The 23,381-nt window shown below is 35.7% G+C and overlaps 1 protein-coding gene across 2 annotated transcripts in view; it reads right to left on the reverse strand.

The window, feature by feature from the left end:
• The window catches only part of grk5l (G protein-coupled receptor kinase 5 like), a 63,101-nt gene that overhangs the window by 19,398 nt on the left and 20,322 nt on the right, over positions 1 to 23,381 (reverse strand). For both annotated transcript variants that reach the window (XM_052108647.1, XM_052108646.1), the window contains exons 2-3: positions 3,632 to 3,727; positions 1,285 to 1,397 (exon numbers count right to left, since the gene is read on the reverse strand). In XM_052108647.1, coding sequence (XP_051964607.1) covers positions 1,285 to 1,397; positions 3,632 to 3,727 — 209 coding nt within the window. The remainder of the gene's footprint in view (positions 1 to 1,284; positions 1,398 to 3,631; positions 3,728 to 23,381) is intronic.

Raw genomic sequence — 23,381 nt, forward strand, 5'->3', positions numbered from 1 at the left:
GTAATGAAAATCAACTTCATCCAAACATTAAATCAGCATAAAGGCAGTATAACAAATACTATAATAAATAAAGGATGTAATAATAAAAAATAATAATAAAATAATAAAAAAAGGATGTATACTTTCACATTTAATTGATTTAAATGATTGCATTTTTTTTTTCAACAATAATATGGAAAATATAAGCATTTAAAGGGAATATGTGCTTGTTATGAAAATAATGTTGCAATGCAATAGATCTTTATCGTCCTAAATAAAAAGAAAATATAAATTAATATAAATTTATAAAATATGTTTTTGAAAGGCTTTGTGGGATTCTCAGAATTTCTTGTAAGGTGAATTTTCCAAACATAAAACTGTATTTACCATAAATGTCAATGGTAGAAACAAAATGCGCAAAGTGTACCTTTTCACCTTTAATGACAGCTATTTTTCTTAAAATAACACCCAATAAAATGGCAGTCGAAAATCCACAAAATTACTAAAAACATCCTAATGTGGCATTTTCCCTTCATTATTCACAAATGATCTGCTCTTATCTCATTAGCTGAACGCTTGTTATACGGGTTAGACTGTAAAAAAACATACTGTTTTCTGTTCAGCTTTCAGACATTTGCGTATGTCTCCGAAACACATCCATAATGCTGCTCTATACAGTTATGACTAAAAAGCACAAAGCTTTTTTGTAAAACTGAGGAGGAGAGAATTCTAGGATACCATAAACAAGATGAACACCTTTTCCAAGTCCTAAAAAACACAAATATGCTACGCCATGTTTTATGATGGTGATTTCCTGTCATGTCTAAGGTTGGTGGGCTTCAGACGGTTTGGGGTCTATAGGGGTGTTGAGGACACCAGACAATGGCCTCATTCAGTGACCACATGCCGGTCCTGATATTTTGGGCTTTACTCCATGATAGCCCAACTAGTCATGTGGGAGGCATGTTATCCAGGCCAGTGGAACATTGCACAGAGTTCGTAGAGGAGAGGCGGGGTGGAGGGGGCAATATGAATCCAGACAGTGGAGGGCTGACTGAGTATTTAGGTGAGCGAAATATTTACAATGAACAAAACTTAAAAAAAAAAATGTAATCTTAGTTGGTGTTATTTTCTACATATATTAATTCTATTTTTACATTAAATGTGCATACAATAATATGAGTTGATGTAATTTGGATTATCATGAACCAACAACGAACAACAGTCTTTTGATGAATTAACTTTAAGCCATATTAATAAATGCTTTAAGAAAAAATCAGTGTGTGCACGTGTGCGTTGACGTACCATGGCGTCTAGAAGTTGTATGCATCGCTGCAGCTCTGGTCTGGTCTCACAGTAGAGGCGGAACAGGAGACTCCCAATGGGCTGCTTCTCACACAGGCTGAAGTAATCCCGCTCTGAGATCCACACATCAAAATACATACGGTCAATTACAGTTAATTTGCACTCAGGAATAGAAATAGCCAATAGCATGACAATGGCTACCTAGCAAAAAGTATTGTGGGTGTACAAAAGTACAGTGATGGTGTCAGATGTAATATCATGGTACTTTGGATTACCATAATAATGCACCATGAATGGGTACAAGGTACTGTAAGGACAAGTTGCTTCATAGAATACCATGTTACACGGTATTGTTTTTGTCATTGCCAAGTCCCAATTTGAATATTAGAAATACGTCATTACTGGAACTTGTATTAAGTACATAAAATGTCAAACTTGCTGGGGCAAGATCAGTCTTGCATTTGTGCAATGTTGTAAGGGAACGGTCAACTTGTCCTCTTTGACACAACAAGTGGTTATTGGTAACATTAGCACAAAGAGCATGCACAGATTACTACTTGGGCGAGTCTGACACATTTATTTCAACATACTATACAATTCAGAATGTATTCATATTTTTATTTTACATTTTTGTATGCAGATTGGGATACAGCCAATAACAAATGTGAACTCAGAAAAGGGTTAGGCAATGAACAACAACAAAATGACATCACAGGTGACAAACAAAGCCTGCGTTCATACTCTGTGCAGCTTTCAGAGTCAGAAATTAAGGGGGGCTCGGGGCAAAAAAAATACCACCCAAAAGTGAAAAATATGCCAAAGAAATTCAAAATGTCCCCGTGATTAATATGTTTTTATTTGTAACATCTGGTATGGTTCTTTTATTTCCATTGCAGGAATAGTTACACATGAATATACTGTAATTTGTAATTGTAATTTTATGGATAAGATAATCATTCAATATATATTAAAATATACTGTAATAATATTTAATGTTAATTTGTCATTTAATGAAATAGTAAGATTTTATGTTAAAGTGATAGTTCACCCCAAAATAAAAATTCTCATCATTTACTCACCCTCATGCCATCCCAGATGTGTATGACTGACTTTCTTCTGCAGAACACAAAGATTTTTTAGAGGATTTTTCAGCTCTGTAGGTCCATACAATGCAAGTGAATGGTGATCAAAACATTGGAGTTCCAAAAAGCACATAAAGGCAGCATAAATGTAATCCATAGGAATCCAGTGGTTATATCTATGTCTTCAGAAGTGATAGAAACAGATCAATATTTATGTGTAGTTTTCTATAAATCTCCACATTCACCTTTACATTTTTATTTCGTTTTTTTTGTTGATTCACATTCTTCTTGCATATCTACCTCCACCTACAGGTCGGGGCTGGTCAAAGGTGGATATTTATAGTAAAAAAATTAAATGTAAATATTGATCCGTTTCTCATCCACACTTATCCTATCGCTTCTGAAGACATGGATTAAAACACTGAAGTCGTACAGATTAGTTTTATGATGCTATTATATAATTTTAGGAGCTTTACATTTCTGGTCACCATTCACTTGTATTGTATGGACTTACAGAGCTGAGATATTCATCTAAAAATTTTAATTTGTGTGCTGCTGAAGAAAGAATGTCATACAGATCTGGAATGGCATTAAGGTGAGTAAATGATGAGAGAATTTTCATTTTTGGGTGAACTATATTATCCCTAAAATGAGTTTGTTAAAATGTATTTGTATTTGATATAATGGATGACATACTGTATCAATATTATAGATTTATAAAAAATAAAAGGTTAAAAAAATGCCTCTGAAAATGTAATTCAGAGGGAAAATGTTAATGTTAATTTCTGACACTGGCAGCGTCGTTTCAAAATTAGTGGCAAAAATGTGCACAAAACTTTGACACATTTGTCGTTGCCATATTGTCTTTGTGAAGTTTGCGTTGAGCATCATAGCAAAATGTGTACTTCTGAACAACCTCAGAGAGACATTAAGATAGTAACCTAGTCTAGCTACAATTTCCTCAACTGGCACATGCAATTGTAAAAAAAACGTCACATCCAAGATAGGTTTAAACCAATCATCAACATTCTTCGGCTAGCCAAGTTCACCTAGGTCAAGAATTCAGGGATGTGCATGTAAAGGAGAAATATCAGCAAGTGAACACCATTGCACAACAAAAAAGACATAATTCGTCATCATTTTCAGGCGAACTTAAAGAAGCCTGTTCACCCAGTAAGTATAAATCAGCCTTTGGAGAAGAGCACAGGATAAAAAGTACATAAAAATGACTCTTGAAAGAGATACAGAGAGTGCTGATACATTACCGATAGTTTTGCTCAATTCTGTGCACTGACTGATATGAGGGAAGCGAAGGATCTCCCTCCATTTTTTACTCCTTCCTTTTCGTTTTCCTCCTCCCCCTAGGCAAGAGAAAGAGAGACAAATTTAGTTATTTTAACTAAACTCTAAACTACATCCAAACTTACAATGTAAAGTAACTTCAGAGCCTGTTATATTAAAGTTACTGTGCGAAAAACATGTGCAATATTCTGGTAAAATACCTTCTTGTATCCAAGCATAGACACTCTAAAATATGTAAATACTGCAAAATAAAAAATATATATTTTTGTAATACCGTTTAGTGACACTAGTGGTGCAGAAATTACAAACTGTTGTCATAATTTGTTTACAAAAATGTATTAATCTTTTTAATACTATTTATAATACCAATAATTTCACTGCTTACTTTTAATTATCCAATCATATCCTGACTTACATGGCTTCCTGTTAAACATTCTAATTCAGTCAAAAATATAAAAGTCACATGATGAAAGTTAAATGCATAGCTTCTTTAATGTCAGGATACTTTATTTGACCACTAATTAGCTTTAAACCTTTTAAAATCTCCCCATGACTTTGAACATGTGCAGTATAATAAAACATATCAGCATCTGGTCTTTCAGCTCAGTGTATGTAAGCTCTTGTTAAAAAGAGAGTGCCATTTCTGACGTCAGCACAGGTCAAAAATATGCATTCCCTCCCAAGAGAAAAGCAGAACTTTTATAACAAACCATGGCGAGCGTTGCAGTAACAGTTTATCTTATGAAACGGACAAACTTATACAGTGCAATAAAATGGAACTGCTTCTTGTATACATTCATTAGTTACACAAGTGTTCTTTATCGTGTCGGCAACTCCAGCCATTAGAGCAGATCTGAATTCATGGAAAAAGAGGTTATGTTGTTTCATACCATTCTGGAATGGGAACATGATTTACCTATACACTGAAGAAAAACATTTTTTTTGTCAAACTAGTTTTGTAAAGTTATCTAAATGTAAAAGAGGGTGTTTATGTTCTTCTTTTTTTAGATTGTTTTTGCCGTGTAGTCAAATTCCCATCAAAATGAAGCATTTAGCCCTAGACAATTCCAGAACTGTGAATAATGTTAAAGCTTTCCAAACAAGCACAATCAAAGGTAGTTAAGGCCCAAGACCAGTCCTTAAAGACATTCATCTGTCCAGCTCTTTCAATTTACACGTACATGACATGCCTCACTGATTAGAAGCCACTGACTCTGAACTGCAATTTTAACACCACAAATCAAACCTTTTCCCACCGAAAGGCAGGATTGTTGAAATAATCTTACAAGCCACAGATTCACCTTAAATATGAGAGGAATGGTACAGTAAATCATTCAGACTTGGCAGGGTGTCTGAGTGTATGTTTGTGTAGTAACTCTGAAACATTAAACAGCAGAGCAATGTACACTAAAATACCAACAATAAAACTGGGAAAATATTGTAAAAAGAATATTATAACATTTTATTTTGTATATCACTTCAAAAAAGACGAAACATTTTGCACAGGCATTATAACAGTGAATCATTTCTTTAACCAGTTCAGTTAACCCTTCAGTGCACTTACGGCTCAGTTTAACCCATTTTAAATTTAAACACGGATTTACATCAACTAAACGTTCAACTTTTCAGCTTGAAACTCCATTACGTCCCTCACAGAGGACATGTGAACCTGCCAATATAATAATTTTTATTTCATGCATTTATAAACAAAGCTATATATATATATATAAAAGAGCACCTAAGACATATTGACGGGTCAATTTGACCTGGTTCATATAAAGACTTAAGAGAAAGCTGTCAAATGGTAGAACACTTCAAAATGTTAATTATAAGTACAATCATACTCATAATTTGCGCTCACACACAAACACGTTGGTGCAGCTATCATTATGGAGGACTCCATAGACATAATAGTTTTTATACCCTACAAACTATAGATTCTATCCCAACACACACACACACACACACACACACACACACACACACACACACACACACACACTCCACTGTGTACCTGTTTTTTTTTGTCTACTTTGTGATACGGTCTCAGTCCACTAGTCATCATCATTGTTTTTTGGAAACCAGTCAACTTGAAAATAATATTATTGTAATATAATCATATTATATTGATAATTATTTATTATACAAAAATAATATATTTTGTAATGTACACGGCATTGCTATGCGGTCCAGGTAAATCAAAGAGTTCTAAACCTTTAAGCTTTTATTTTGGTGAAATCTGCATGAAGGTTCTGTGTGTAGCTGAATTCACAACAGCTATATAACATGCTCCTCATTTGAACTTTTCCTTCCTGTACCATGGGGTGTATTTGTTTATTAAAATGTAGCAGCCAAACATATTTGGAATTATGCAAAGTGAAATTACAGTGAATCTGGTGTGCTCAAAACAGGGATGCTCATACTTACGGAATGAGTTCTACTTTATCATAATGTTAGTATAGTAAGATCTACCATGTGCAATATAATGCATATGTGAGCAGTGTTGTCACGATACCAAAATTTCAATAGCTGACAGTGAAATGCAATTTCGAAAGTATAACAAAAAACAACACTGTACATATTTAACAAATTAGTATTAGTAAGTACTGTTTGTAAGTTCTCTGCAAATTATTCAAGACAAGAAAAAACAAGCAAAAGCATTGAACATTAAAATCAATAGAAAAACAATATGCTTTTTAACAGCTTTAAAAATTTTTAACATCAGGTTTTCAAATAAATGTTCAGAATGAAATGAAATGTGACATAAAACAACTACTGGACTTCACTGTATGATTCTAATACATAAATACTTTTTTAAATCTTCTAAAGTTATCCAGCCAAGAGCAGAGAGTGTTTTATCATTTTCTGTATTGTTTGATTAGTGTTATAAGGACATATTAAACAGAGCCAGGTCTATTACGTTACATTTCTACTTCAAGTCTGACATTTTGATATAAATCAGATTTTTTTTTGTCCCACTGTTTACATTCACATAACTCACTGTGTTTACATTAACACCTCACCAAGATGGACATTTTGGCAGAATTCTGAAGTTTAATTGATCGTTTTGACATGTATCAGCATTACCACGAGTGCTCTCGCAGCACATGAGGATAAAGCACACACACACACACACACACACACACACACACACACACACACACACACACACACACACACACACACACACACACACACGCCTGCAGAAGTGAGGAAATAAAAAGTAATTCCTTAAATTGTTTGTTGTTGTTGTTTCAATCTCTATACTGTTTCCATTTTGGCCTGTTATCCAGATCGACCAATGGTAGTCTTGCGATCGATGTAATGAACACACTTGGCTTAAAACACTCTAAAAATGCTCTGAAAACACTGTGAAAATGCAAATAAAATAAATAAATACTGACAGGACATCATATCGCACATAAACTTTGAAGCGAGCAGTACAAGCACAATATTTATTTAATAAAATTGCAGCCCTTTGCGATTTATTAATCACACAAGATCATAAATTGCGATTTCGATTTTATTTCGATTAACCGTGCAGCCCTCCTGTATATACATCCTGTATATTCTAATGTAAATGTGTAGTATTTATTGTATATCAAATTTGTAGATTTTACATTTGTAGGTTAGTTATACATTTCAATGTTTAAACAGTTGTTGGGGAGAAAATGTGAAAATTGTGAATGTAGAATTGTGATTTCACAAGATGGGTCAATTTGACCCTCCAAGTGCAACAGTGGTAATTGAATGCCAAAGCCAAGAGCAAGGAACAGTTTAATGAATCGACAGAATAAACAGATTCGCTAAACCAAAACTTGATTGAAAAAGTCGCTTTTTACTGGAAAAGCACCATTTTGAAAACAGTTGCGATACTGTTACACTATTGGAAAATGTAGTTTAGTTAGCACTGTAGCTTATTTATTTTTTATTAGTTACTCTCCAACACTAGAGTGGTTTTATCCTTTTCAAGAGCAAAGAATCATGGTGTCAAATTCACCAGTGCCTACCCAGAATACACAGGCCGTAACTTAACCATCTACTCACCTTACCGTTTAATCTTTTTCCGTTTTAACATTTCCTTCAATCATATTTTTATGAGGGAAATCAAATTCAGTGTGTGTTCCTGCAAGTCATTATGATGGTTTTCATTTTACATGCTTTGAGACTGTAATTTAGAGTCAGGCAATGAGTTCAGTTTAAGGTTTGAAATGAGAAAAGACGTATAAGATGGTAGGCCATCCACTTCAGATGCAACAAGCGCAGCGATCTGATTTTTTCAAATGGACCACTTGCCAAAAACCTGTAGCTTACATAACCCGTAAACAGTGTGTGTGTGTTTGTGTTACAGGTTAAGGGGAATGAAAGGGCAGGAGTAATGGTCACCATATTGCCACAGAGAAAAAGCAAATGCCAATCAAACTTGGAAAGAAGGTTTGCTTTACATCAATGGTTCTCAGCTTATGAGTTCTGGTCGTCTGTTCTGAAAGGGCACGGATAGCAGGGGGAAAAAAACATAACTAAATGTAAATAATAATAAGCAACTGGCCATATAGCCTACTCGTATAGTTAGGATAGCAAAATAAATAGATGTATCAACAGTTCAATTTAACAGACATTTTGGTTACATTACTTTGGTACGAAACAGTTTTGTTACATTGTTGTGTCGCCACTTGATGTCCCATGTCTCATCTTGGTACTGTAGTTTTGCTTATATTATAAGATTATATATCATGATAGCATGCATCATGAGCCATTTTAAGTCAATGCACCAAACAATGTCAAAACACCTGGAAAAAAGTGCTTCAAAAACTGAAATGTAATACACCTCCTTCCTTTCTGTCTCTCTCTTTCAGTCTGTCTTAAAGCCAACTTTAAGAGTCAGATCGTCAGATGGCTGGCTGCTCACTCATTCAAGTATTATAAACAGGATTCAAACAATCAGAGAATGTCGTTTAGAGAGCTAGATGGACCTCGTATTAGTGTGGACGATCAGTCAGACCTGACAAATGGAAGATAAAGCACTACCTATAAGATTGCTGCAGGATAGGTGATCCAGTCTCATTTTGGAGAGATGTGCTCAGATGTGCTCACATAAGATCAACTCTCAATGAATTTAAGGTCAAATCAGACATTTACTTGGGTGTTGTATATGTTTGTAGTGCGTTGCTATGCTATGTGGTAGCAAAGGTGCTCTGAGTGATTTTCAGTGTGATACTATGCGGTTGCTAGTGTGTTTTGGGTGGTTATCAGGGTGTTGCTGTTCTATGTGGTTGCTAGGGTGTTTTGGTTGGTTGTCAGGGTGTTGCTATTCTATGTGGTTGCTAGGGTGTTTTGGTTTGTTGTCAGGGTGTTGCTATTCTATGTGATTGCTAGGGTGTTTTGGTTGGTTGTCAGGGTGTTGCTATTCTATGTGGTTGCTAAGGTGTTTTGGTTGGTTGTCAGGGTGTTGCTATTCTATGCGGTTGCTAGGGTATTTTGGTTGGTTGTCAGGGTGTTGCTATTCTATGCGATTGCTAGTGTGTTATGGGTGGGTGTCAGGGTGTTGCTATTCTATGTGGTTGCTAGGGGAATTCTGTGTAGTTACTAGGTTGTTGCTTGCTTTATGGCACTGTGGGTTGAAATATGATTATTAAAATATTTTGAAATCCATTTCAGAGTGTCAGATCAGACTCTAAGCATTTTTGTAATTTGGGATACAACCTGTATATAATGTTGTGTTTACAGTCGTTTCTGAATTCAGTGATCTGTAACGAATGGTGAATAAGCGATAAGGTGTAAATACAGTACTGCCTCTGTGTATAATTTTCCACACATTTTATGCCTTCAAAAAGCCACATAATTTCAGGCATCATTTATGTAAAAATATTCTATCATGTCTCCTTTGCCTTTGTAAATATCATTAGAGATGACAATAGATACCTTGGACTCTTTTGAAGTCAACAGGTCACATAGACACACACACACACACACACACACACACACTAAGATGTTATGAAGGAAAACGGAGCGTTTTCCCAGCGTTTGGCATTTACGAGTGCTTGGCAAACTCACTGTGTGCCAGCACATTTAATTGTTATCCATAACAAAATGAGTCAGGATACAATCCAAGAATTCTAGCCATGGCATAAGAGATGCCACATAACTGCCAGGCGCATGTGTGCGTGTTATCTCCATTTAGGAATGGCAAGCACCATTTCTTTCTACATCCTGACTGACATGCCTTAAACCCTTGTTTGTTCCATGACCAAGGTAATTGCACAGTCACTTCATGTGTTTTGAAAAAGTCAAGTGTAAATGCCCTCCAAGATGCATTCGAGGCGAATAGCAATTCGATAACTTAAGCCACACAAACCCTTACCTACCGTAACATATAAGACAACGCTTCCAAATGGAAATACATCAGCACATGTCAGCATAGTGCAATCCACGAGAAAGCAAGCAATTATGGGTGAGATTCATGGCTGGAGCAACGGCAAAAACTGCCTAAATTACATATTGGGCACAGAAAGTTTTTTTTTTAAACCAAAACAAAATGTATCTTAAATTTGTAGAAACAAAATGATCTATGTAATAAAAATTCCACAGCCCTGTATTAGCATCATCACGAAAGCAAACTGCTGTATTTGACTATCACACTGTAAAAGTAGATCAGATTTATATCTGCTTCACAGAGACACATTCATGTGACGATATGTAAAGGGAATGTGCAAACCCATTCGTATAAAAACCTGACTGATGAAGACACATGAAGTACCTGAATGTAAATATGCACTTTCTCTATTGGTGGCAGTTTCTCAAGGCCAGTTTCAGTAATCCTGTACAACAGGCTGTTTCCTCTGGGTGAGTACTTGTTAAAAAACTGTCCAGTTGTGTTGGGCTTAAATAAAAGATGACCCTATTATATCCAAGAGAATTCATAACTGAAAATGAGTCCCATGGCGGCTGTCCAGCAGGATTTTTGTTTTGAGAAGGCCCTGGGAATCGTTGGAAATTCTACTGGAATCTGTAATTTATTTTGTCCTGGATGTCAAACACATTTATAATGTTTGGATAAAATCTAAAATCAGAGAGTCATGTCTTGGCATGAGTGTTCTGGACACTGTTGGGATGAAGGATGACACTAGGGATGTGCAAAACTAAATGTTTTCAAAATCAACTAGTTAGTCGGTAGCTAGAACGACTAAACACTGCTGGGTTTTGGGTTAACCCAACCCTTACGGGATGGTTTCTAAGGGGGCATTTACATAACGGGTTCTTGGATTCAAAAATAGCTACATGCATCTGTGATGTGCAACAAATAGAACAGAATGCAGGGGTCTTGAGATTTATTTTTAAAAGCTGAAGTTCTTTTAACTTGACAAAGCATCTTAAAATGTTTACACTCTTGGCACTATACGCTGAACCCCCCCCCATCAAAATGTGTCACAATGGTCAAAGACATCCATCTAGCAAAAAAGATGGACATCCTGTGTTAACAGGCCTTAGTGGCGGTGCTTTAAAGGAATAGTTCACCCAAAAATGATAACTCTCATAATTTACTCATAAACGTATGCCATCTCAAACTCATATGACTTTCTTCTGCACAACCCAAATGAAGATTTTTTTGAAAGAAATATGATGTTTATATCGATATAATGCAAGTCCATGGGGTCTGGGCATGAGTCAAGCACAAGGAAATGTAATCTAGCGCCAAATCATAAATCACACCTAGGAGACTGCCGATGCCACTCAATACTATCGTATCGCTTCAGTAGACATGGATTAATTCACTCACATTGTCTGAATTAAATTTAGGATGACTTTTTGGACCTTTGAACCCATTGACTTGAATTGTATGGACAAGAACAATTCATATCGCCATCAAAATATCTTTTTTGTGTTTTTGTGCCGCATAAGTGAGAAAGTCATACGAGTTTAAGACGGCATAAGGGTAAGTAAATTATGAGAGAATTATGGTTTTGGGTGAACTATTCCTTATAAGTGGATGAATTCAGTGTTTCTGCACATTTTATGAAGCTAAATTGAAGACATTTTAAACACTTTTTTAAGACCAACTTAAGGAAAAGTAATAAATTCAAGGGAACACAAGAGGTCATTGCATTGTACACTAAATGTAAATGCCTAGGGAGCACAAAAACAGTATTACTGTATACAGTAGTAACACTTCACAGTTTAAAAAACACAACTAACATCTCCATTCCTTTTAAATTAATTTTCAAAATGTAACAACATGGCTTGAATACCTCTGCCCTTAACCACCAGAATGTGGAAATATCTTTTACCTTCTAATCAGACCCATTATATCAACTACATTCCTCTACACTGCTCTTTCAATTCTCACTTGAAAAAAGCTCTATAAAAATACAAGTGATTACCACGAAGCATGTAAAAACAAGATGTTTTTCAAATAAAATTGGTCATTAAGTCTAGAAACTCAACAAAAAGAGCATATATGATTTTATTTTCATTAGTTAAAGAACCTTCCTATGATTCTGCAATCTAAATCCCTTTTCCTAGATTAGACAATAATACATACACTTACAGAAATGTACACGCTGTGTCCTTCGGTTGACATGATTCATGAATGGCAAATAGACATGAAGCCAAGGTTGGAGTCAGCATACAAGTGTGGATTATCTTTTGAACTATAGATGGCACTGTCTCCAAACTGCTCAGGTATGTTCAGGACATGATGTCAATGATGCATACCAAATTTCGTATAAATCTGACAATGCATTTAACTTGTTGATATAAATAAATATGCCGAAGGCAGTATGGCTAATATAGGAAACGTTATATGGATGATATGGGCATTGTTGAAATCCTCATGACCCAAGGAATCCATAGACACATTTCTTGACCCATAGGTGGTGCTGCCACCAAACTTTGCATGTACCCACAGATCATGGTCCGGATTAATCATACCACATTTTGTTTCAATAGGACAAGCCGTTGCCAAGATATAGCCTCACTTCTTGTTTTACGTCAACCTCGTTAAATTTGTCTTAACGTAACTTTTCAACAAAATAAAAAAAATCTAAATTTAGTGTTATTAATTTTGTGCGGATCAGTCTGAAGATTATTTTGAGCCTTTGTTTTCACAAAATGAGTTTAAAGGAATAGTAGCTAATAAACGATAAACACCATATTCCAAGATGGCGTCCACTGTAATTGGCAGAGTTCTAATTTAAGCAGTCCATTTGTATTATCTGGAGGAGCGTAATTACATACAAAAAGAGTTTCTAGGACAAATGGTTGAAAAGATACACCAAGGATATGCAAAAAAAATTTATAGTGTGTCCTAGAGACCGTAAATTTGGTATGGAGGCTAATCTTGCCCATTAATTACTCTTCACTTTAAAACGACTTCTATGCAACAAGAAGCCAATTCCTCAAGCAAAATTTTTTCACAGTGCAAACTGTCTTATAGCTAGCACAGCACACTGTTATCATAATTAAAGTATTTGGCTAAAATAAAAAAAGTCTATGCCTAACCCTAATTGTTGGATGACCAATTGACCATCATGACTCATCCCTACATTTCACAGCATTATTTTTCATTCTGTCAAACTGACTAGATCTACTTCAACAGCAACAATAGCCACTGAAGTTTTGGGAGTTTTATAGAGCACACAGTTCATTAATATATCAGTTCACTAAAAAAAACACACCATAGCAAAAAAAATGACAAAAATCTATTAATTATGTATTCTTTTGTGTCCTGGAAGATGCTAGATATCTCATCCTCAGAGACAGGCACTAAAATGAGGCTGAATTACAAATTAGTAAGCCTGTTTAATTTGTTCCATTAGACTCACTCAGACTACACCCTTTTGTTTCATGTCTGTTTTATGGAAGTGACATCATCTGCATGATATAAAAACCCTTCATCAAGCTATGTCGTGCATCTGGTTGCCGTTTCACCACACAGTGGGTATCAACTCTTTGACGTCAGAACTACAGTATCCAACACACACCCTGCATGATGTTAACATGATGCAATTTGACTGCAGCAATGCAAATTAAGTCTGTTTTACATAGTGATTCAGAGGTTTTAAGTCATAAGAAAGCACATTACAACAGAAGTTAAATGCGTTTCACATAACACTGCAATAACGGGTTGAGATGTTATAGTAAGGCCAACTGTAAAATAAAACAATGGATTAAAATGAATAACCTGTACAAAAGAAATTATTAAAAAAATGAATACTATCCTATTGCCTGTATGTGTCATAGCAAAATCCACCATAAACATTCAGCAAGCCCCATATGCCTTTCATTTTGATATTACAAAATTCCTTATGATGAGCTTTAATGAATGTCACACTACATGACAAATGATGCTGCATTGCTGTAAATGTAGTTTTTCCCAAATGCACGCAACAAAAATAAAATAATAAATAAACTAACTCTGGCTAGACAATAGTTTTCCTAAAAACTGATGTCCACATATGTCCTCACAGCGGGACTAAGTAGTGAAATTTTAAGTAATACCAAATAATTTATATACTATAATATTTCATCAAATTTTTATTATGTGTCTAGGAGTGTTGGTTATTCATTAATTACCTAGGCAGCCAGCCACAGTCTAATTTGTGCCGCCACAGTTTTATAATGAACCGAAAATATTTGTATACTTTACTTAATAGCATAAAAGATCTCTAACGTTGTGTTTTGTGCCATTGCTTTGGCAAAGCATCACTCACTCCCAGTCAGCAAGTCATTTTTTGAGTAAACTGACCAAGGGAAGATTGAGTAAAACTGACGATAGAGAAAGTTCTTTTCTTTGAGTGGGACACTATATATGGGGGAATATGTGGGGAAATTTTTACAGTTGAGGTGTGCAATACGTGCAAGATTGCACTCATTTAATCAACTCATTTAATTTAAGTTCCCTTGGTTACAAGCATTTTTTGAGTAATAAGAGCATGGGAGGATTGAGTAAAACTGACAATAGAGAAAGTAATTTTCTTTAAGTGGGACACAACATATGAAGGAATATGTGGGGAAATGTTTACAGTTGAGGTGTGCAATACGTGCAAGATTGCACTCATTTAATCAACTCATTTAATTTAAGTTCCCTTGGTTACAAGCATTTTTTGAGTAATAAGAGCATGGGAGGATTGAGTAAAACTGACAATAGAGAAAGTTCTTTTTTCTTTTTAGTGGGACACAACATATGAGGGAATATGTGGAGAAATGTTTAAAGCTAAGGTGTGCAATAGTGCTGCACGATCAATCATATCGCAATCGCGATGTCAGCCTGTGCGATTATATGACGGTAAAATGCTGCGATTATATTAAATAAATAAGTGCATGTGTGGACGTCACAGCTCATTCTCTCTGAGAGCTGTTTGCCCATTTTTGACACCGCTAATAAAAAGATGACCAGTCAGTCTCAGTTTAGGGAGTGGCACATGTGGTCATGTCATGTCAGTCTCCGGTGTTCAGCGTGGAGATAGATGCCGAGCAGACCGACACTGAACTGGTGGCCAGAAAAATATAACACAGATCATAGCTTGGTGATATATCTTTATTTCATCCTTAATTAAAGTTCATATAAACACAAACTCCAAAACTGTCATTCTCGGTGCGGTCAGAGCTGCTTCAACCAGTCGCGGAACAGACACAATCTGAGCGGGAGTCGAGACCGGGAGAGATTTAAAGTCTTGCGGGTGATACGCACTAACACAGAGACGCTCGTCTCTCACCCCTCTGTCTGCAGCTTGCAACGTGTAGCATCATTGATGAGATCATCATGATAAGATCAATCTTATGTGAAAAACAACACTAAAATGACAACAACAATAAAGTGTGTGTGTTTATGTGTATATATAACACACACAACAGCAACAACAACAGTTTTAGTGTGAACCACACTTTTATAGCCAGTTTCCTTTTCAAAAGAGTTTATAGAAAGTACATGTTACATCCTGCTTAGATGTCCCTGTTTGTTTGGACAATCTTATTTTCATGAAAATGTGTATGTTCTTATTTATTGCTCCATTTTATTTAGGTGTAATATTGAGAAAATAACAAGTTTGCAGTAATGCAAAGATGTTATTATTTAATCTTGTAAAAATATTATTTTAATTTGAAAACACTGCATTTATAGTTGTTGTTGTTGCTAGTTTGAATGTTTGAGTTGAGAAATACACATTTCAGCATTATCAGTAATCTATTTGTGCATTTTCCTTGATAACCAAGCAAGTTGATTCATGTTACCATTTGTTTATTAGATCGCAAATCGCAATATTAGCCTCAATAACCGCAATATGACATTTTCCCCAAATCGTGCAGCCCTAGTGTGCAATTAGCATAATATTATAATTAGGATATTTGAGGTGCATCTTTGAATGTCACAAACACTTGGCTACACCAGGGCTAAACCAAACCAAATGTGGGCCAGCCAATTCTTAAAAGAGGAAAAAGAAGCATTGAAAAGGCTTGATTTACCACACTTTCATCATGGGTTCGTTAGGAGATGTTTTTCAGAATTACAGTATAAAAAGGTGTGGTGCATAAGATGAGAGGAAGAGGAACATATCAGACCAACCACAACCCAGTTTCACTCTCTGAGAACAAGGCTGTGTTCATTCTTACGCCGTTTAAGTGTGTACTCTACGTGTGGGTAATATACACCTTAGCATGCAATGATCGACAAGAAATCTGCAATGCAACTACATTTCCTTGTATGGTTATAGAGTTCAGAGGGGCGAGATTGTTTAATGTATCCAGTAGGCCTGGTTAGTAAAATCTAACATCTTAAAGTTAGATTATGAACTATATTATTTGGTGTAACAATTGTTTATTTCAATTAATATTTTTTATTGGTGTCATATTGCTGTTGCCACAATTTTATAAAAGCAGCAAGCCACCAGAGTTTATGCATTACAGTGAACACACCATGCGTAACTGGACATTTCTCCTAAAACTGAATGACTTTTTGTCCGTAGAACACAAAAGGAGATCAGTGTTTCGCATTAATTAACTAGGCAGCCCGCCACAGTCTAATTGGTCCCACCACAGTTTCAAAATGCACCAAAAATATTTAAACACTTCTCATAAAAACAAAAGATCTCTAACATTGTGTTTTGCACTGTTGCTTCGGCAAAGCATCTCTCATTCCCAGTCAACTTTTAAAGCTGTTATAAAAAGCATAGAATTTTCTTAATTTGTTCTATTATTTTTTATCTATTTCTATTCTTTTTTTATTTATCGTATTACTGACTGTTTACTAGTCTTGAATAATTACTTAAGAACTTGAAAGCATTCTTTCATAATTAACATATTAGTGTTATTATTTGTTGTGATACTGCGAATCATCAAATTTTACTACACTACTGAAATGTTGGTTTTGTGATAATGTATAGCCTTTATTGTACATGGTAGATCTTGCTGCAATAATACAATGAAAAAGTAGTTCTCATTCTATAGAACTATGAGCATCCCTGCTGTTAGTGATGGCAATGGAGACTTTTCTTTATTTTACTACCATACGCGGCATAAAATAACGATCATATGATAATAACCTCCTCCCTTAACCAGTGCAGTTTACATTTCAGACATCCAGAGAGGGGCAGCACTACTTCCCATAGTGGCAGGGAGGGACAGCAGGTGATTTTGACAGCAGAGAAAGGGCCAGTAGGTCAGAGTACTTTCAGTTCATTTTTGGAGCTGTGTGACTTGATTGCCGTGTCATCACCATTCATATCTATGCAACCAGCCAGTTTATGATTAAATTACTACTAGAGCACAAAATAGTTTTCAAGAGCACACGTTTCTTCATAGATCTAGCCTCTTAATTTTGCCCTCAAAATGCACCAAACTGATACATTTAACTTTAAAAATGTACAAAAGTTTCTTATGGGGGACCATGCCCCTAGACCCCACTACAGGTTCCAGGGTCCACCCACCACAGTATCACAAAATCCTGTAGGAAACAATGGGAGATGTTAGGGGCCATTCACAACAAGCATGTTTTTGCCTCTTGTCTGCAATGTTTAGTAATTGTTTTTCAATGTAAAGATACACCAGTTGGGTGTTATTGATGCCATGTCTAGACATTTAGTTTTTTCAGCTTCTTGATGGCACGTCTAGTTTAAGTCTCAAGATACTTGCTTCCTGCTATATTCATTGTGCTGCATCTCACTTTTTATAGCACTTGAACACGTTTCATCTGAACAGCCCCTAGGGGAGAATGCAAGTTGCTTTTATCACCACACAATGAAAGTGAATTTTGTTTTACATATCCCTTTGTGTTCCACAGAAGAAATAAAGTCAGACAGGTTTGGAACAACATGACAGAATTTTTCAGTCTCTTAAAGAGCACCCTGTGCTACAAGCATTTTAACATAAGGACTCTCTTGGCCTATTGCTTTGGTATAATTGCATTTTACGAGGTGCAGGAATATGGCATGTCTTTATCTCTGACAGATCACTTGCAGCATGCTCTACAGCTCAAAACCGCTAACAGGCCTACATAGCAGACTTCTGCACATGGCATCATGCAAACACGTTTACATTGGTGTTGAATGCACATACCTATACATCAAAGTGACTAGATCAAATTAACATACAACCACACAGACACACAAACACATGCTTTAGCTGACTGCATTCTCTCACTCAATGACACATCCAAACTGCTGATTTCTCAGCCAGTTCATTAGTAAACCACATCCTGAAGAAGAGAACAAAAACGACATTGGAAAAAAAAAAAAGAGTTGTAACCAACAAACTGAATGTGCAGTGTATGAATGTGTATATATATATATATTATATATAAAGAGGCTATATATATATATATATATATTTATTTATTATATACACACACACACACACACACACACACACGGCTAAAGGTTCATGTATAAGGTAAAAATGTTGCTCTTATGGAAAGAAATTGGTACTTTTATTCACCAAAGTGGCATTCAACTGATCACAATGTATAGTCAGGACATTAATAATGTGTAAAATTACAATTAGAAAAAAATGTCAGACCTTCTTAAACTACTTCAAAGAGTTCTCATCAAAACATCCTCCATGTGCAGCAATGACGGCTTTGCAGATTCTTGGCATTCCAGCTGTCAGTTTGTCCAGATATTCAGGTGACATTTTCCCCCACACTTCCTGTAGCACTTGCCATAGATGTGCACAGCTATGCACTTAAAATCCAGGCAGTATGTGGTTTTAAGTTGTCCTGCTGGAAAATGCAGAGACGTCCCTGGAAAAGATGCTGCTTGATGGCAATACATGTTGCTCCAAAATTTGTACATATCTGTCTGCATTCATGGTGTTCTCACAGATGTGAGCGTTACCCATGCCATGGGCACTGACACAACCCTGGCCCATACAGACACAAGGCTTTTGGATCTGATGCCAATAACAGCTCGGATGGTCCTTTTCCTCTTTGGACCAGATAACACGATGGCTGCGTTTTTCAAAAACTATTTGAAATGTGGACTCTTCGGACCAAAAACACAGTTCCACGTTTCTACTTTCCATCTAAGATGAGACCAAGCCCAGAGAAGTCAGCAGCGCTTCTGGACAGTGTTGATGTATGGCTTCTGCTTTGCTTTACAAAGTCTTAACTTGCATCTGTGGATGCAGTGCCAAGTGGTGTTGACAAACAGAAGTTTACTAAAGTAATCCCAAGTCCATGTTCATGATATCCATTACAGATGAACGCCATTTTTTAAGACAGTGATGTCTGAAGGATTGGAGATCATGTGAATTCAGATCTTTTAACTATATTGTGCACTGTAGAGGGTGAAATGCCCAAAATCCTTTGTTTAAAGTGCTGGATTATTTGCTGAAATAGCTGGCCAGCCTCCCCGGGAGAGTTCCAAAGATAGCCGCAGGGTGAACTGACTTGCCTTTTAGGGGTTTGCCTCCATCCAGCTGTGTTTGAACATAAGAACGCATCCTCATCTTGTGCTGTCTGTGGTCTTTGGCTGCATCTGAAACAAGAAAAATGCTGCATCTGGAGGCTGGCTACAAAGGTAGGAAGGGACCAAGGCGTGTCCGAATCCAATGTTCATGTCACATACCATCTACTGAGATACCTTCATCTGATCTGATTTTTGAAGGTAGCATAGATGTATCCTTCACTGCCTTTGAAATCCCACAATAATGTGCGGTAGAGCAAAAGAAACAAAAAGGCGGCCGAAGAGGCAGTTGATAGCCAGTTTGTCTATAAATATACTTTTTTTTTTTTTTTTACTTCTTGCTATTCCATTTCTAGTGAGAAAGTAGTATTTTAGTTATTAAATATACACTTGGTTATTATCAGTGTTGGGGTGTAACAGAATACATGTAACATGATTATGTATTAAAAATACAAAATATAAACTTTATTCCACTACAGTTACAATTCAAATCATTGATAATTATAATACAGTTACATTCAAAAAGTATTTTGATTACTGAAGAGATTACTTTGTATTTAGTTTTTATTTGTTTCATTTAATATTTAGTCCTTTCAGATGGAAAACATTTATCCATATAAATGATGCGATCCAAAGTGCATTTGAACAGCGGTGAAACACTTTCTTAAGATGTGTTACATTCATACGAGCAGACAGAGAAGTAAGTTTGGAGCAGAAGAAATAGAAATAAACCTTGTGTAAATTGTCAGCTTTACGCTAAACTAAAATGCTATTTCTAGCCATTTTACATGCACAAGTTACCAGACACTGTAACGCTTTTACACAGTGATGAATGGTTTAGTCCGACAAATCACGGAGCCAAACAGCAAAAGTCTGTATTCCACACATTTAATGGCAGATACATAGGCTGCACGCTCTTCTCATACATGAGAAAATGAACAAACCATTCGTGTCACAGAACATAGAAGTATAATAAAGGTCAGGGAGAGGATATCAATCATCATCCTCCTGCACCTGCACACAGACAATCAGATGGAGTAACTCTCTAAAATCGTAACGTCTAAAATCGTCTTAATCGTAACAGAACGATCATATTTTATAAAGAAAATTCACATTGGATCAGAATTTCTTTTTTCCTAGTAAGACCTTTAATATTAGGGCAAAAATCGTATTCTTGGTAATCATTTTTTTTTATTGTTTTCCTGTAAAAATATCTAAAAATCCTTAAAACAAGACCAATTAGATGAATCTTGTTTTAGAATCAACACTGCATAAGATATTTAGCTTTTTCAGAGAATGTATTTTTAACATGTGTATTTTGTCTTTTTTAGTCAAAACAAGTGAAAAAATCTACCAGTGCTGAAGAAGTAATCCAAAGTATTTAGATTACATTACTGACTTTGAGTAATCTAATGGAATACATTACAAATGACATTTTAGGGCATGTATTCTGTAATCTGTAGTGGAAAACATTTCAAAATTAACCCTCTCAACCCTGGTTTTTGCCAAAACTCTCTTGATGCTCTAGATCAGGGGTGCCCACACTTTTTTGCATGATGATCTACTTTTAAATGGCCAACTCAATAAGATCTACCAACTAAAAAAAACACAGTTTAATTTTTTTTAAATGCTTGTTGGGACTATTGTATCCCTACATGGAATTAATCTTGTAATTAATAAAAAAATATATATATGTAATAATGTTCAATGTTGATATCATTCAGTTTTAACACTAAACCCAAAACACCTACAGCACAATAGATTACAATAGCCAGGGCATTTACCTTGTTCTGATGATTTGCACTGAATGGAATCAGACGGTAGCTGATGGTAGCTAGTCTCAAACACTGCTAGCTTCGCAATTTTGCTCAGAAGCCCTTGGAAGGCCCGAACCTAGTTGTCATGGCAACTGAATAAACAAAAATCTCGCCTGGTCAAAATGTACTCGTCAAGTTCAAGTCAGACAGAAACTAAAAAGGAGGAAAAACATATATATATATATTATTTTTTATATATTTTTTAAAAAAATATTTAACGAAAGCACATTTAAATTTTGTGCGATCTACCAGCATTGCCTTTGCGATCGACTGGTAGATCGCGATCGACGTATTGGGCACCCCTGCTCTAGATTATTAGTATTTTGTGATTCGGTTGGACTGAATGGATACTGGTGTCCTAAACATGATGTGAAGTAGTGCTGCCTCGACAGCCTGTCTGAAACTGGTTTCAAGAGGTACGTAGATATGCAAACGCTGTCTGTTAATTCAGTGACAGATAGGTCAATGAGGCAACAAGGTAGCTACATTTGGATTCTTATGCAGCCAGTGTGTGTGGTTTGTTGCCTATACAGCTGAACTGCACTTACTGCCCCCTGCTGATTGGGACCTGCAAAAACCATGAATGTGGCGCTTCAAACTTGAATTTCTCAGATGGTAGGAATATTCTTTATTATGGTCCCAATTGTATGATTAATTGCGTAGTATTTTTAACACACTATTTATACTTTATTTTTTAACTTAATTTATATAATTATAATAACACTGAATTAATACATTAAATTGACAGCCCTAATATTTATATGTAAATTATATTTAGCATCGAGTATTGTAAAAATAAAGGATGCTACTAGATTTCCTAGTATTGTGTCATTAGATCAACAGTTTTTAAAAAGTTTTTTTTCAGTAACAAGCACATTTTTCCTTCAAGTAGTGATGTAGTGTGACAAAAAGCTACATCGCCGTTTATGGTAACACTATATTGCACACACAGCTTTACAGTCAATCGGGCGGAGAACGCAATCAAACAGTCTCTCCTAAACTGTCCTTTCTAAGATGATTATTGTAAATAAGTTAGAAAAAATAAATGATTCAGAAATGATTCATGATTTAGGCTCATTTGAACTGACTGGGCGAACAGGCTTTTTTTTTTAGCTTGCTACAAATGATTATGAAGTGCATTGCAGTTGAATTGTTCTGCCGAGTTCAGTAATATTTCTCCTGTCCATGATCAAATTCTTGACCTAGGTGACCTCGGCTAGTTGAAGAGCGTTGATTGGTTTAAACGTATAATAGATGTGTTTTGGACGTGACATTATTTAATTTATGTTCCTTCAAAACACAAATTTGAATACAAAGCCGCACAGAGTACAGATGCAGGAGAATTTGTTTTTGGCTTCTTCTATTGAACAAATTTGGCTTTATAGAGAAATATTTAGTTAGACACTGCTGTGCATCCCTTTGTTTTCAATAAGTCCTAAAAGAGTAGTTGGACTGTAGTTTAACTACTTTAAAACTGTAGCTTTCCAACTTTACATCTAATTAAAAGCAGCTTTCCTCAACATCATATGTACTCTAATAACAGGAGACGCACACGCTGATACAAAGACACACACAACAACATACTCATATTGTAAAGATGAAAAGAAAATTATATTACTGACAAGCTGCATGCAAACACAGCGGTCCATTCATCATGACAATGTCAGTTTCTCGAAAGTTATTTGCATTAATGCAACATAGTCAAATACTGTTACCTGGTAATATCACTCACAAGTAACTATGCAAAAGACAAATGGTACACATTTGCAGGACTTGGCTTTATAGATTTGTTTTATTTGCAGCGATTTTCTCCTCGCTTCTTACAAATTCATTGGGCGAGTCAACACGAACACGAACACGAACATCAAGAACGAGTCCCGGTCAGATTTCAGTCCAAAATTTAAATAAGAAACAATACTTTGCTTAAAGAATATGAAACCCATTTCTAGGATCATTCAGATTTTTTTGCATTGTTGCATAAGCACATTTCCTACCCCAATCTC

Source organism: Xyrauchen texanus, chromosome 37 (assembly GCF_025860055.1).
Source record: "Xyrauchen texanus isolate HMW12.3.18 chromosome 37, RBS_HiC_50CHRs, whole genome shotgun sequence".
NCBI classification, from domain to species: Eukaryota; Metazoa; Chordata; class Actinopteri; order Cypriniformes; family Catostomidae; genus Xyrauchen; species Xyrauchen texanus.